This window comes from Terrapene carolina, unplaced genomic scaffold (genome assembly GCF_002925995.2).
Source record: "Terrapene carolina triunguis isolate 2854851 unplaced genomic scaffold, T_m_triunguis-2.0 Scaffold24, whole genome shotgun sequence".
Lineage (NCBI taxonomy): Eukaryota > Metazoa > Chordata > Testudines > Emydidae > Terrapene > Terrapene triunguis.
The window spans coordinates 4,887,860-4,902,376 of NW_020664375.1; the positions used below are offsets into that span (position 1 = coordinate 4,887,860).

A 14,517-nucleotide genomic window follows, 5' to 3' on the forward strand; every position below is an offset into this window, starting at 1 on the left:
AACCCCCTGCCCTGAATCCTCTCCCTGCAACACTGCCCTGAGCCCCCTCCCACACTGTGCACCTCCTCCTGCACCCCAATCCCCTTCCCTGAGCCCCCTTGTACACCTGCACCCCTCCTTTGCCCCAACCCCTTGCCCTGAGCCCCTTTCTGCACACCGCATCCCCTCCCACACCCCGCACCCCAACCCCAACCCCTGCCCTACATTCATGGCCCTGCATGCAATTTCCCCACCCAGATGTGGCCCTCGGGCCAAAAAGTTTGCCCACCTCTGGTCTACATGGAGAGCAACACTGACTTGCCTTCGTTGATCAACAGGCCTAAGCAATTAAAGGAGGACTGGATCTTCTCGATGCTAATCTCTACCTGTTTGCCTGGATCTTTCCTGAATCAACCAATCTTATAGGTATGGAAACACTTGGCCACCTGCCCTCCTGAATGTTTCACCACCACTTCCCTATATGTTGTGAAGACTTGAGAGGCTGAAGACAGACCGAAGGGGACGACAGAATTGATAATGAACTTTTACCACAACAAACCCTTAAAAACCTCTTGTGGCTCTGGTGAATGGCCACATGAAAGTAAGTGTCCTTTAAGGGCTTGTCTACACAAAGGATGAGTTTGCGGTAAGCTGGGCATGTGGGCACTAGCCTGCTGCAGATTAATTATGCGGATTCTGCTGACATGCAAACATTAGTGTAAACAAGCCCTAAATCATGGGCAACACATCAATCGTCAGGATCTAGGTACGGGATAATACAGGCTAGTAACCATGCAAAACTTTCATTATTATGTATTTGTTTAGGTTCTGCAAAACTAGATTAGGTCTGTGGCCTCCCTTGGATTTTGGGAGAACGAAGTATTGAGAATAGAATCTCTTCCCTGATGTTGAGGAGGGTGGTACTTCTATGGCCGCTGGCTATAAAAAATATTACATTTTTTGAACGAGAACAGTCTTGTGCGATTGGTCCCTGAAGAGAGATGAGGGAGGAGGACCAGGAGGTCAGAGAGAAACTGCAGGCATATCCCAGTTCTATGGTGCTTAGCAACCAGTTATCGGTTACCAGTTAGCAACCAAGCAGCTAGGAAGTCAGATATATAGTCTGCTGCGAAAGGGAGGACAGGAGATATTAGACACTGACAAGGTGGTACTTTGCCTTGACTTTGGAGTCAAATAAGACTGTTTAGATATCACAGGCTGTCTCAATGAAGTTGAAGCAAAAGGAGGTCATCTTCTTCTTTGGAACTTATGGCGTGTTCATTTGCTCAGGCTGCCATGTTGGATAGAAAAAGAGGTCTGTGCTGAGTCTGAAACGGTTTCCTCTTAGGATCTGGGATAAAAGTCACCAGAAACCTAAGGGTAGAGCCCTGTCTTTTAGGGAACACAGAATTTTGTACATCTTCCCAGAAAACAAGTTACAGCCCTCAAAAGGAAGATCCTGTCGTCTACTGGACTTCTGTTGATATCCCAGATGACTGCAGCTAGGAAAAGTGATGCACTGTGACTGAATGCCATCACTCTTGTCACAGAATCTGCACCAGCCAAGGCCACCTGAAGTGAGGTTCTGGCTACCAGATTCAGTAATCATTGCCTGATCCTGACTAGGCCAAGTGAAAGTAAGTCTGTACACAAAAATTTAGCCATGCCGCCCCATACTAGTCAGATTTATTACAGCCAGAGCAGTGCTTAAATCCCAGGGACTTAGGCATGCCCTGGTCCTGAGGCAAAGCAGAAGTCCAAAACAGCAATAATAAAAAAAAAAAAAAACCAAGAACCATTAACTATACAAACTATTTACAAAAAGTTTAGAAAAGTTTTTTGCGAGAAAAGGAAAAGTTGTATGATGAGACACACACTGGCTACCGACCATAGGTAGTGAGAAGGGAGCATTGGAGAAGAGCTCCTCTTATTTGCTGTTGATAACGTGATTTTAGTCAATTAGGTAATAAAGTGCCATCGCTGGTAAAATGTGGGTCTGGCTAGAGAATCTTGCCTGTATGCTCGGGGTTCTACTGATCGCCATATTTGGGGTCGGGAAGGAATTTTCAGGGTAGATTGGCAGAGGCCCTGGAGGTTTTTCGCCTTCCTCCGCAGCATTGGGCAGGGGTCGCAAGCTGGAGGATTCTCTGCGACTTGAAGTCTTTAAATCACGATCTGGAGACTTCAACAGCTGAGTTAAGGGAAAGTGGGTGGGTCAGCTTTTGTGGCCTGCATAATGCGGGAGGTCAGACTAGATGACCACAATGGTCCCTTCTGACCTTTAAGTCTATGAGTCTATGAGAAGGAACTGAGGGAATGGTAGGAGCAGCTCTGCCCTTTATGCCATCAGCTAGTAGTATGTGGAGGTTGCATGCACCTACCAGTGTGGGTAAAAATTCTCCAGCTTCAGTGCACTGGGCACACACACCCCTGAAGTGGAATGGACATGTGCAATCACTCAAAGAAATTACAGTTAACAGAGACCTATCCCTGGACTTCCCATCACCCAAATAGATTCTTCCTTCCCCCTTTAAGTCTAAGATACACTATATGTAGATAAAAATACTTACAAAATAATTTTCCACTTGGAACTCGTAAGTGTACGGCTTCAAGAAGAATGACTGCTCTTCAGAGGTATCTGGACAAAAGCTAACCGAAAACTGGCACTGCAAAGAGGGGGGAAGTTCTTTTGTCCACTTCAATTCCCATACAAAGAATACTGACTGCTTACTGTATATGTGCTGAAAGAAAATTATTCATCCATAGTATGAACTCATGTCTTAATATCAGGAGCTTTCTATACTGCTAGTCTAATGAAGGGGAATTCTTACCATAGTCTTGTTATATACACTACCTCCAGAACTTTTATTATATTATTTATACATTCATCAAACCATGAAACTATAACCATTTAACAGTTCTCACAATCTAAAATCCCCAGACATGTACTGGCTCAAATTGTTACAATGAGGAGGGAAAAGTTTCATTGCCAGAATCAGTATTCCAGGCATGATAACTTTTTTCTGAAGAGTAAATATAAAAAAGTTAAAAATAAATAAATAAAAATTAAGTTTGCTGCTCAGGAAAATACACAAAACATGACTGTCTTAAAACCAGGCACAAAGCAGATTGATACCTATTACAGAGCACTGTTTTGTCATTGCATCTCAATCCTAGTGTGCAGCTCCTGAGCTACTCCACTTTTTGGCCATTCTTGACCACAGAATGGCCAAAACCACCAAACTATGTGGTAGCTTTTTTGCAAGAGGAACAAGAAGGGATTAGGAGACCAACGAGAAGGTTGTTCACCCTGTGCAGTAACTGTGGTTCTTTGAGAACTGAGGTTCTTCGGGTGCTCCACAGTAGGTGCGGCAGCACCCCATGCGCCTGGGATCGGAGATCTTCATTAGCAGTGTCCATTGGACTGCACACATGCACCTCCCGGTCTCGCACCATGAGCATCATGTATGTATAGTGCTGTGCTATCCAATCACCACCCAGTTCCTTCTCTACCTCAGAACTCATCTTTCAGCTCTGAAGCAGAGGGGTGGAGGGCGGGTAGTAGAGCACCTAAAGGGACACTCAGCTCAAAGAATTTCAGTTACTGCACAGGGCGGATTAACCATCTCTTCTTCTTCTTCAAGTGATGTCCCTATGGATGCCTCCACTGTAGGGACTATAAAGTAGTGCCCCTAGTTGGAAGGCTGGGGCTTTGGAGTGGCATTTAATGCGGATGATAGGACAGCGTGTCTTAATACAGTATCAGATGCTGAGTCATGCATAATAGAGGATGCCGATGTGACCACTTTGCAAATGTCAGCAATCAGGACACTGTTGAGAAAGGTAATCGAGGTGCAGAGAGGGAGTGTGGAATGTGCTTTACTTCCAGGAGGAAGTCATCAATTGTATAGTTGGTAGGACAGGTGTATACACTGCAAGATCGAGTTGGAAAAGTGTTGCTTAGACATGTCCACGCCTTTCCATCTTTTGGCTGTTGATAGGAATAAGTGTGGCGATTGTCTGTAAGGTTTAGTTCTATCCAGGTCAAAGGCTAATGCTCATCTGATGTCCAAGGGTGTGTAATGCTGCTTCCTGCTGGTTGCTGTGTTTAACGTATCGGTGCTGAGGGAGAGGTGCATTCTCTTGAGCAGCCAGCAGAGTTCTTGCTTGGTGCCAAGGGTTTGCTCAAAGCCGAAGGTATAGTCAGTGCCGAGAGCTTGGCTGGTGCCAAAATGGACATCACCAGTGCAGATGGTTTAATTGATGTCGTGGTGCCCGAAGTTGATCTGGTCAGGGCAGTGGGCACCATTTTTGATGGTCTCATATCACAGTCTCCAGTGCCGAGACAGTGCCAACGTCTGAAGGTCTGCCCATGTAGGGTCTTTAGACCTTTGTTTAGCTGTGGTACTGGAAGTACTCTGATAGCCCTAAAGCTATGTCTCATCCCCGAAGATGTCGAGGCTACTGACCTTGCAGAGGATGGAGGCGGCGGTGTCTCAAAGGGTGATGGAGGAGCCCATTCCTTCCCATCAGCATGAGAAAGGGAAGATTTTCTCTTAGGACATGGAGAATGAGGGTAGGAGAACGACCTAGCGGAGCATGAGACCCGCGCGGGGGAAGTGTCCAGGAAAGGATCTGATGCTGGACGTAATGACCTCGCCATGAGAAGTTGCAGCCAAACGTCCCAGTCTTTTCTGGCCCTGGCAGTCAGGTTATGGCAATGGATAGACTTCTGCAGGACGTGTCCCTCTCCCAGGCAGCGGCTGCACTGTAGATAACCGTGGTTATTGGAAAGTTGTCCCACAGGAAACTCATCTCTTAAACCAGAGATCTCCGGGCATAAGGGTGAGGGAGATAGTTTTCCTGCTCCCTGTTCTTCTCGATTGGGAAGCTATGTCCTAAGCTACGAACTTAACAGGGAGGATAAGAGGAAGGAATTTATCTTTTTAAAGGAAAGAACTAACTACTAACAGGTAAGGCACTATTTAATAGCTCAAAGGACAGGCAGGCACCTCTGCAGATTCCATCCCAGACCAAAGGTGGCTAAGAAAGAACTCAGGGGTGGCTGGACCTCAAAGTGCTATATATAGACGTCGCTCATGGCATGAGATGGGGGGAGGTGTGTGTGTGTGTGTGGTTCAATAGGCACTGCTAATGAAGATCTCCGATCCCAGGTGCATGGGGTGTTGCCGCACCTACAGTGGAGCACCCATAGAGACATCATTTAAAGAAAAAACTAATAATTTGACCCGGGTTAGGATTTTATCTTGAGTCTGCAGATGTGAAAGTCTATTCCAGTGAGTGACCTAGCTCCCAAAATACCCTTGAGTGGAAGGTCACCCTGATCTGCTTTTCAGAGATTGCAAAGATCTGAACATTTGCATTTGGGTGCATCAGTCATGTTATATTATCTCTTACGAAAGCCATTCACTCAGATACTAAGCATTTCAGCAATACAAGTGTCAATTTTTTCATTTGTGCCTTGGTACACTCATCTTATTCCGCATACCTAAAAGGTAATGAACCACCAAGGAGAATCTTTACCTGTTGGGATTCTGGCTTCAGAGGTACCAGCTGTAGATCTATGCAGTTACCAAAATTTTCTAGGTTATTGTCGGACAGCTGGAAACAGAGTTCTGACAAATTCTGTACACAAACCTGTATGTATTTCCTGAAAATTAAGCATATTGAACATACAATTATATACAATGTATATAACAACAACATTTAATCCTTGCTATAGAGTTTCTCTAATTGTGACACTCAGGCAAGAACAGTAAAAATGACAGGCATATTTCTTTTCCTCTCTGCTTAATTACTGATCTGAGAGTCTGCAGAAGTAGGTCTATGGTACAGTTATTTTTTATATGTAGTTTTGCTTTTACTGAGTTCTAACATGGAAACCAAAAGATGGAGAAAATTAGCCTATGACTATGTGATTAAAATATACTACCAATAATGTATTTGTTGTTCTGCTGGGGGAAGTGTGAAAGGGAGAATGGGTGAATCCAAGAATGAGCATTTCATAAGTGGCAAAACTCACCACCCACTTTCAAAAAATAAAAGCTTACGTGGAAAGATTACATACAGAACATCAACTTCTACAAACATTTTCTAAGAGGAAAGAGACTATAAATATTTAAAGACTACATTACCGTTTGCCAGCTGACAGTAAGGAATGCTTGGCATTAAAAGGTACACTGAACGTTAATGCAATAATGGTGGAGTAAATTGACCATGGACAATCAATGGTTACCTGGAGAAAAGAAACAGAATTCTTATTCATGGTATACATTTGCATAATGGCTTTATTTTCCAATTCCAAATAATCAAACATTTCCCAGAAACTTGGTCTTGACCAGTCAAACCTAATGCACCCAAAAGGGAGAAAAAAATTGATTTATCGAACAACTCAACTTGGTAAGGTGGGAAGAGGATTGCATGCGTGCGTGTGTGCACATGCACTTACAACTTGGTGTGTCCCTGACCTCAACCCCTAAGCTGACTTATCCATGGGATCTGCCTCTTCAGAGTACTTTCTTCAAGGGCTGGCAAATGTCAAGCGAGAACAATCCTGTCGCCAGTGGCATCTTATTGCAATAACCACATAGTAATTTTATTTGAGATTGACAAAATCTAAGGGAACAAACCTATTAACTTCATAACATAATGTAAGGGATGATGGATCTGCATTGTGAACTTCAGCACAGAGCTTCAAAAAAAGTTCCTCCTGAACTGAATGCAGATTTTCCCTTAATGTGTACACACACTAAGGGCTGGTCTACACTTACCCCCCAAATCGAAGTAAGGTACGCAAATTCAGCTACGTGAATAACGTAGCTGAATTCGACATACCTTACTTCGACCTTACCGCGGTTCAGACGCGGTCCACACGCGGCAGGCAGGCTCCCCGTCGACTTCGCGGTACTCCTCTCGCTGAGCTGGAGTACCGCAGTCGACGGGGATCACTTCCTGGTTCGATTTATCGCGTCCAGACCAGACGCGATAAATCGAACTCGGAACTTCGATCCGCAGCCGTCGAACTACCGGGTAAGTGTAGACTAGCCCTAAGTGAAATAACTTTTTTCATATATGTTCATATTCTTTATGAACACCAAATGCCCCCCACCACTAGTTTCCAAAACCAATCTGCAGTTTCTTTTAACAGTAGTTAAGCATGTGAGAAGTAAGAGTGCCAGTACATTGTGCAGACAATTTCAGTTATAAACACAGGGCAATAAAATCAGTAACATGGGATAGAGCTCTCAAATTAAGTCCCAGCAGTATAAGGAAGTGGTGTTACTGGTTTAATCCGAACATTCTTTTCTCTGAATACTGAAGCAGTGTACCAGAATGGTGCAGGGATATTATACAGATAGAAATTACATCTTTCGGATGGATCAGAAGAGAGGCTTTGATCACTGGAGTCATTAAAGATCCCATGGTACTTAAAACAAAAGTAAGGGTGATAACTATGGCCTGTTGGCCAAATTCCAACTTGGGTTATTGGCACAGAATCTCAAACCTCAGAGAAGGCTAGTATTTGGTGAAGGGAGACTCATCCACCTATAAAGCACTGTATATTTTTGTACATACTTTAAATATTCTGTACACGTACATTTGCATCTATTTCATACAGTCTGAAGTGCTTTCATATCCTTTAAGCTAGAAGGTGTTCTGTACAAGTAGGTTATTCTCACCCATATTCTGGTCAATTTAAGCACTTCTGGTCAAACATTAACTTTTTTTGTCATCTTACTTTTTGGTCAACTGTAGCCATGCAGTTGTCCATTTTCTGCTTCTCTTTGCTTTTCCTGTGCAGTTCTTTATTTACCAGATTTTCACTTTCCACTGAAGCTGTTGGGGTTGATGGCAAATAGATAACTTCTAGGTCAAATTCAATCACGTGATATGCAGGAGCCACTGGCAGGGTGATGCTTGTGATCTTTTCAGAAGACTGGATCAGTAATGATGATTCTGAGACTTTTTCTACAATTGTGTAGAATATGAAGTAATTTTAGAAATATTCCTCCCTTCCACAACCTCCATTTTTCCATCTCTAGTTATCAAGTCATGAGATCATTTACTGAAAGGCTAGAAATGCCTTCTTCCATCAAGAAGGAGCCCTAAAGGCTTGGTACCTATAGTATCTATAACCCACACCTCCCTGTCAGCGAGGACTGCAGCCATAGGACTCATTGTAGAACTCCAAGAACTCCACACTGGCTTCCTTGATGAAGTCTCTGGCTACAAATACATTATGAAGCTTAGGCTGGCAGAGCCCCGCAGTGTAGAGACAACCTTCACTGACAGAACTAGCTTTTCTGTCCATGTAGGAACACCACCTCCCCGAATGATGTTAGCTACATCAACAGAAACATTCTTCCATCAACATGGCTGTGTCTATGCCTGGTGTTTGTCAGCATAGCCGTGTTGGTCAGGCATGTGGGTTTTTTCACATCCCTGATGAAAGTTATGTTGGCATAGCTACATTGAAGTGTGGATCAAGTCAAAGACCCCACATCATGAATAACCTTACCCTTCATTATTTCCACTAGTGTTTCCCTAATTCTTCTTGAAGGGCTACTGGCTACCTTCCTTGGTAGTCCATTTCAATATTCAAGAAAATTCTTGACAGAGCAATTTAATGACTAGTCTGAATCTTATCAATGTTCCTTCAGTCCTCACCTGCCCCATTACCCAATCCTTTTTTCACCACTAGTCCTTGTGACTCCTCATATCCTATTACTTCATTCCTTTCATCTTACACAAGCTTCATTACTGATAACACGAGACTATGTACTGATAATGAGGATTTAACCAGCATTAGTGACGTATCTTAAAAAATTTCATACAGGATGCCTACATTTATCCTATTTTTAATCTCTCTTTATTCAACTATTGAGTCTTTGCTTCTTGCTTTTACATATAAACTGAAGGAGAGGGGTGAGATGCAATAGCAGAGCTTTGGGAGAAGCTGGGATATGACCTGCTTAAATGAAACATTGGCTAGAGAAAGGCAAATAATTCTTCACTTTCCTGAGCACTAACCATTGCTTTATAAAAATATCCTAGCTGCTTAATTATTACATAATTTTGCTATGGTACAAAGCCTCTGTACAGGTAATGTCTCACAATGGCAACACAAAATAGTCTAATTCACTCAAATCCTCTAATAATCCTCAACTATTCCTTCCTCCCTACACTGACCTCTATCCATAAAAAGCAGTATTGCCAGGACTAATCTGGTTGACTGAAAGTTCATACTTCTTTCTTGAGGCAATCACTTGCCTCAAGAATTAGACCAAATGCAATGAGAACTCAACCATGGATTCATGTATGCAGGAGGCCTAAGTAGTCAACTCTGTTTTATACAAAATATGCAAATTCAAAGCTAGACAGGGTGGTACAGAGAACCCTGTAACTGGATTTCATTCCAGGTCCTATAAGCTGTTCCCATGATCTCCTTCCCTGCAATAGGTGAAAGTGTTGCTAAGGTTTCCTCTGTCGTATGGTGCCACTTGCAAATATACTACATTGATTTAAAAGTTGCTTATGAGGCAAGTTAAATTTCCTAGTGAAGGGCCCACAGACAGTAAATTAATCTTTCCCAGAATATATCTATGCTTTGTTATTGAGATAAGACCTATACCTGAAGTAGTTAAGACTAACTGGTCACATGCACACAGTTTCCAAAACAGTTGTAGAAAAAGGCCAGGACTTCCAGGAGCTTTTTGTGCTCTGAAATGCTGAGTTGCCAGTTCCTAATTGATGGTTACTGACAACAATGTTGTCAAATGTTCCAACATCTTATAGACCACTTTGCTGCTATGCAATAATATTTACATCATGCTTATAGGATTTCTGCATTTTCACAGTCTGGTAAGAGATAATTGATTTTGGCTATGCTGCTTACCCTTGGTATTGGAATAAATCAATGCTTTGCTCTCTGGATGGTACAGGAAAGGCATGGCATCGGCATTACTGAGCTGCAGAGTATCTCCACTCTTCATGGTATAATGGCCAGTAGTCACTGTGAACTTCACCCTCTGAGGAATACCAGCCAAAAGGCTGTCTGAAGAAAAAGAAAGCAAACAGTGCCAGTGTATTCCAGCACTCTAGTTATTAAATGGTTACAATTAGCTGCTAATGTTTGCTAGGAGTTTACAAATAAACATTCACAGCTCATTTTTCACACAAGTACATCTTAACATCAACTGGAAAATTTTACTTTTTGGTGCTCAATTATGGAGTGGTTTTCTAAGAAATTGTCTAAGAAATAGGGAGAGTTTCAGCCACTCAATTTTGGGCAATTTTCACTGTTTCCCTTCACCTGAAGTCAAAGCATTCTCAATCAATGAGGTGCAGCTGTGCAACAAGCTTCCAGAGGCAGTCAGACTAATTCAAAGTGTGACCACCTCTTTGAGACAGCTTTCCCATATTAACCAGAATGATACAGAATATGTGAAGATATAGGAAGAAAGGGAAAAATGTGTGTTAGAGATACAGCCCAAGCAGAGCCTCTTCTACTAAGGAAGGGGGGGAAGTAGAAGACTTCATGAAGCCTAGGGGACCTCACTGGTAAAATCTAATTTACCAGGAATGTTCTTAAACATGGTGACGGGTTCTATAGAAAGCTCTTAGATTGAATTCAGTGGAAAGCGAATCACTAAAGGAAAGACTCCTGTTCATTTTAAAGGGAGTTAGATCAGAGCCTCTTTGGTAGGTGAGGGTGCAAGGTAAAGGGATTTCGCTAAATTACCAAAGCCAATACAGTGTCACAAAACTAGTAAGAAATTCATAATGGTGCAGTCAAATCACTATCTATTCTCCCCATCAACGTGTCTAGTGATGCAAGATCAAACCCCACTTGATCCTTCAAAAGGATACAGACATATATATATGCACTCCAACTAAGCCAGATTCTGAAATTCGCAATCAAATACTAGTTGTCATGTCACTTGACAAGTGGGACTGATAGTGTTCAGACTCACTAAAGCCTAAAGACTCTCATATGTTCTCAATAGAAGTAGTTTTAAAAGGAAGCTGCAAAAGACAACAGAGCAAAGTAACTTGTTTTAGATGAAATGAGAAGTAAGAAACATATCATGTAGTGAGAAAGTAACACGGACAATCAACACATTCTTAGTGTTACAAGTTTACCTACCAGTCAATGGCTCCACTTTTAGCTGGGGCTCCTGAGAGTACACATCATACTGCACAACTGGGTAAATGTGAGGAAGGACAAAGTGCACTTTACCCACTGACGTGCACAGCTGCCTGAGAGTATATGTCCCAGGTTCTTTGGCCTTTGAAAAATAAAAAGTGAAACTGAAGAGCAGATTTTCAACCTAGCAATTATTTTTACATTTCTCAAGAAAACCCTTTGTTTTCTCCACTGAACTTCTGACAAATGAAGGACAAATACATGTCTCAGCCCATTTCTAACTCGTATGCTTTTATCTGTACAACTAGGTGAATAAAAAGAACTAAGAGAAAAAAAAAAGAAATTCATGAAATTGCTCAAGTGCTCCAAATGCAATTTTAATAACTGCAAAGGACCCCACCTAATAATGGGCAGGAGAGAGGGGGTCAGGAATGTTGTCCATTTGATTCAAGAATAAAGTCAAGTGCTGTCAATTGAAATACTCTGTTACCCAAAGTACCTAGCATAGCAACCCACTCTGCTGATTATTTATATCTCATACATATATATATATATATATATTTATATTTGAAGTGAGGGCTACATACATTAAAATATAATGAATATGATCATCTATGATATTATGGACTTTACCAGGTCACAAGCAGCAGAGTGCTTATTTGGCTAGCATTCATAAAATCCCACACTGTGCAAGGCACAGACTTCAATCAATATAAGCCTATGATGTTTTCACACTTTCTTCCACATTGTGTGGACACCTATTAATGAATATATTTTAATCTCAAACTCTCCACCAACTCTACCTTAAGGCGGCTAGTTATGATAGGATAGCACCAGTATAAAAAATAATAAAATGGTACATCTGTAGGTGTGATTCCAGAAGACGCATCAGTTCTATCCCTAGTGAAGGATAATGTGTTAGTCACTGCTGATAAACAAGATTTGAGGTTTGGAAGTGGTTCTCCCCCCCCTTTTGTCACTTCTTACTGCACAGCATTGAAAGTGCTACAAATCTTTGTTAATGTCATAGGCTGCTCTCACAGCAGAATTAGAATTTTTTGGGCGCTGGAATGAACTTTAGTTTTAATCAAACTAGCAGTTATAGTCAATTGAACAAAAAACTGAAATGATACAGCTATTTATACTGTTAAAAGCACTGAGGGCATATGAACACCCAAACAGCATCATGCTAACAGAAGGAAAATGCTGGCCTCTCAGAGATCTATAGTATTTTGAATTTTTCACCTAGGTAGAGCAGGTTTTCTAAAAAATCCTCCTAATTTTCTTGAGCATAATGTACAGATTTGTGTTGTGTGTGCCATATCACATCACATCTGATGTGGAATTAACCCATAATACACAAACCTTATGCAGCCTGAAGCATTTGTTTTTTGTCTGACAGTGAATAATCAAATTCAAAATGTTTCAGTTGTAAGTTAGTGGTACTGCACCTGCCCCCAAATTACAATCCTAAAACCTTACCATCTGAGTGTTTTCTCAAAACTTTTTCCCATCTTGTAAATAGACAAAAGCATTAGTGCATATTATGTGCTAATGTCATGGGAGATTTCACGTAATGTAAACCTAAGCAATTTTTAGGAGTCATAGGAGAGGGGAATACAGATCCAAAGAATCCAGAAAACATTTTCTGACCTCTATAAAACTTTAGAATGAATACATTTAAAGAGGGTCAGTTTGGAGTATGGCTAAGAGAGACTGCTGCACATTTAGCATGAAGCAAGTTCTATGCTCGGTCTAAAAACCTACAAACAAAGCAGAGTGCACATACATCCCATATGGAGTGGGGCATTTTCTTTTCCCTTTATTGTTCCCTCAATGCAATTGTTAGGCTGGCCTACACTTAAAATTTTGATCGACATAGCTATGTTGCTTCCCAACTGACATAACTGGGCTGAACTAAGCCCCAGTGTAGACGCAGCTCAGTAGACAGAAGAATGCTTCCATCAAGCTAGCTACCACAGCTCAGAGAGATGGATTACCTACAACGATGGAAAGTGCCATAGGAAGTGCCTACACTATGGCACTACAGCAGTACAGCTATGCTTGGCGTAGACATCCTACACAAGTGAGAGAGGTTTCTATAATCCCTTCTTTTAATCCCTTGTCCTGTTAGATAATGTAACAAATATGAAGCCATCATCCTACAGCAGGTACACTCAATTTTTTTTTTAAATAAACATACCACCTCTAATATATTTTTAAGGAAAATATCACCAAGTGATATCTAAGTTACTTGATACTGTCAAAGTTCTAGAAATTAAAACTCTGTTCTTAGCAGAAGAGGATAAATGCTGGATGCAACACTCAGCATGAAGGAATCTAACAGCACAATTTCCCCTCTTGCTGTTCCTTCACTACAGGAAGAGATTTGAAAACAGGAGAATTAGGAAGTTAACTCTCCCTCCTTCAGTACTGGCCACCAGAAATGTACATAGTATGAGATATAAAGAATAGTTCAAGTAGTAAATTGTATCTTCATTTATATTCCATCTTTCTGCTTCCAGAGTTTAGTAGATTGCTTCCTCACTCATGAAGCCAAAAACACTGTACACACTAATCCCCTACAGCCGTCTCCCAGTCAGGTTCTTCAGACTTAGATCCAATTTTATACGAAACTGCATCTGCAGCCACGTGGCCCTCTGAAATCTCCAAATCACATTGCACTGCCTCTATTACTAGATATGGGTTGTCTGAGTGGTATGTAACAGCCACTGACTCACAGGAGGTATTCAAAAACCTAAAAATTAGATCAGTAGGTAGTGCACAGATCACACGGTTGCCAGCTCTCAGTTCAAGCACCTGCTGCACCAATGTGAACTTACATCTCCAGCAGATAAGTGCTACCCATACAGGCTCACAGTGCCAGCCTGCCCCTGTATGAGCACCTCTCTCTTTAGTGCTTGCCGTCTTAATGCTGCAGACTGAAAAACGAAAGCACAGACTGCACTTAGCCTGTAGGCTAAATAGAAAAGTTACATGTTGAAATGGTGACAGACAATGAAAGAAGGGGATGGAAAAATGAAAGAGTAATTTGAGTCTCAGGAGAAGTGGGGTAATACACACAGGTCATTATGAGAACACTGGAAAAAATTCAGTGACCAGCACTGTTAAAACCTCCAATTTTTAAAATAATCTATAGTTCTGCTTTTGTTCAGTTCTGTATAAGGTTGCAAAGTTAACTACTAAAACATTAGGAAATGCCAAAATTAATTCAATGTATTATGAGGCAGTGTATAATTACAAAAATCACATACGGTTTTATTCACAGGACCATTGCCTCACTCAGTATACAGAACAGGCAGAGCTCAGGAAATGAGGCAAAAATTCAATATTTGTTTTTATACTCAATG

At 41.6% G+C, this 14,517-nt stretch overlaps 1 protein-coding gene across 1 annotated transcript in view; it reads right to left on the bottom strand.

The window, feature by feature from the left end:
• The window catches only part of LOC113406286 (trafficking protein particle complex subunit 10-like), a 102,846-nt gene that overhangs the window by 16,087 nt on the left and 72,242 nt on the right, over window positions 1-14,517 (bottom strand). The window contains exons 15-20 of the mRNA XM_026650254.2: window positions 11,147-11,288; window positions 9,896-10,054; window positions 7,739-7,968; window positions 6,135-6,235; window positions 5,524-5,650; window positions 2,550-2,720 (exon numbers count right to left, since the gene is read on the bottom strand). Coding sequence (XP_026506039.1) covers window positions 2,550-2,720; window positions 5,524-5,650; window positions 6,135-6,235; window positions 7,739-7,968; window positions 9,896-10,054; window positions 11,147-11,288 — 930 coding nt within the window. The remainder of the gene's footprint in view (window positions 1-2,549; window positions 2,721-5,523; window positions 5,651-6,134; window positions 6,236-7,738; window positions 7,969-9,895; window positions 10,055-11,146; window positions 11,289-14,517) is intronic.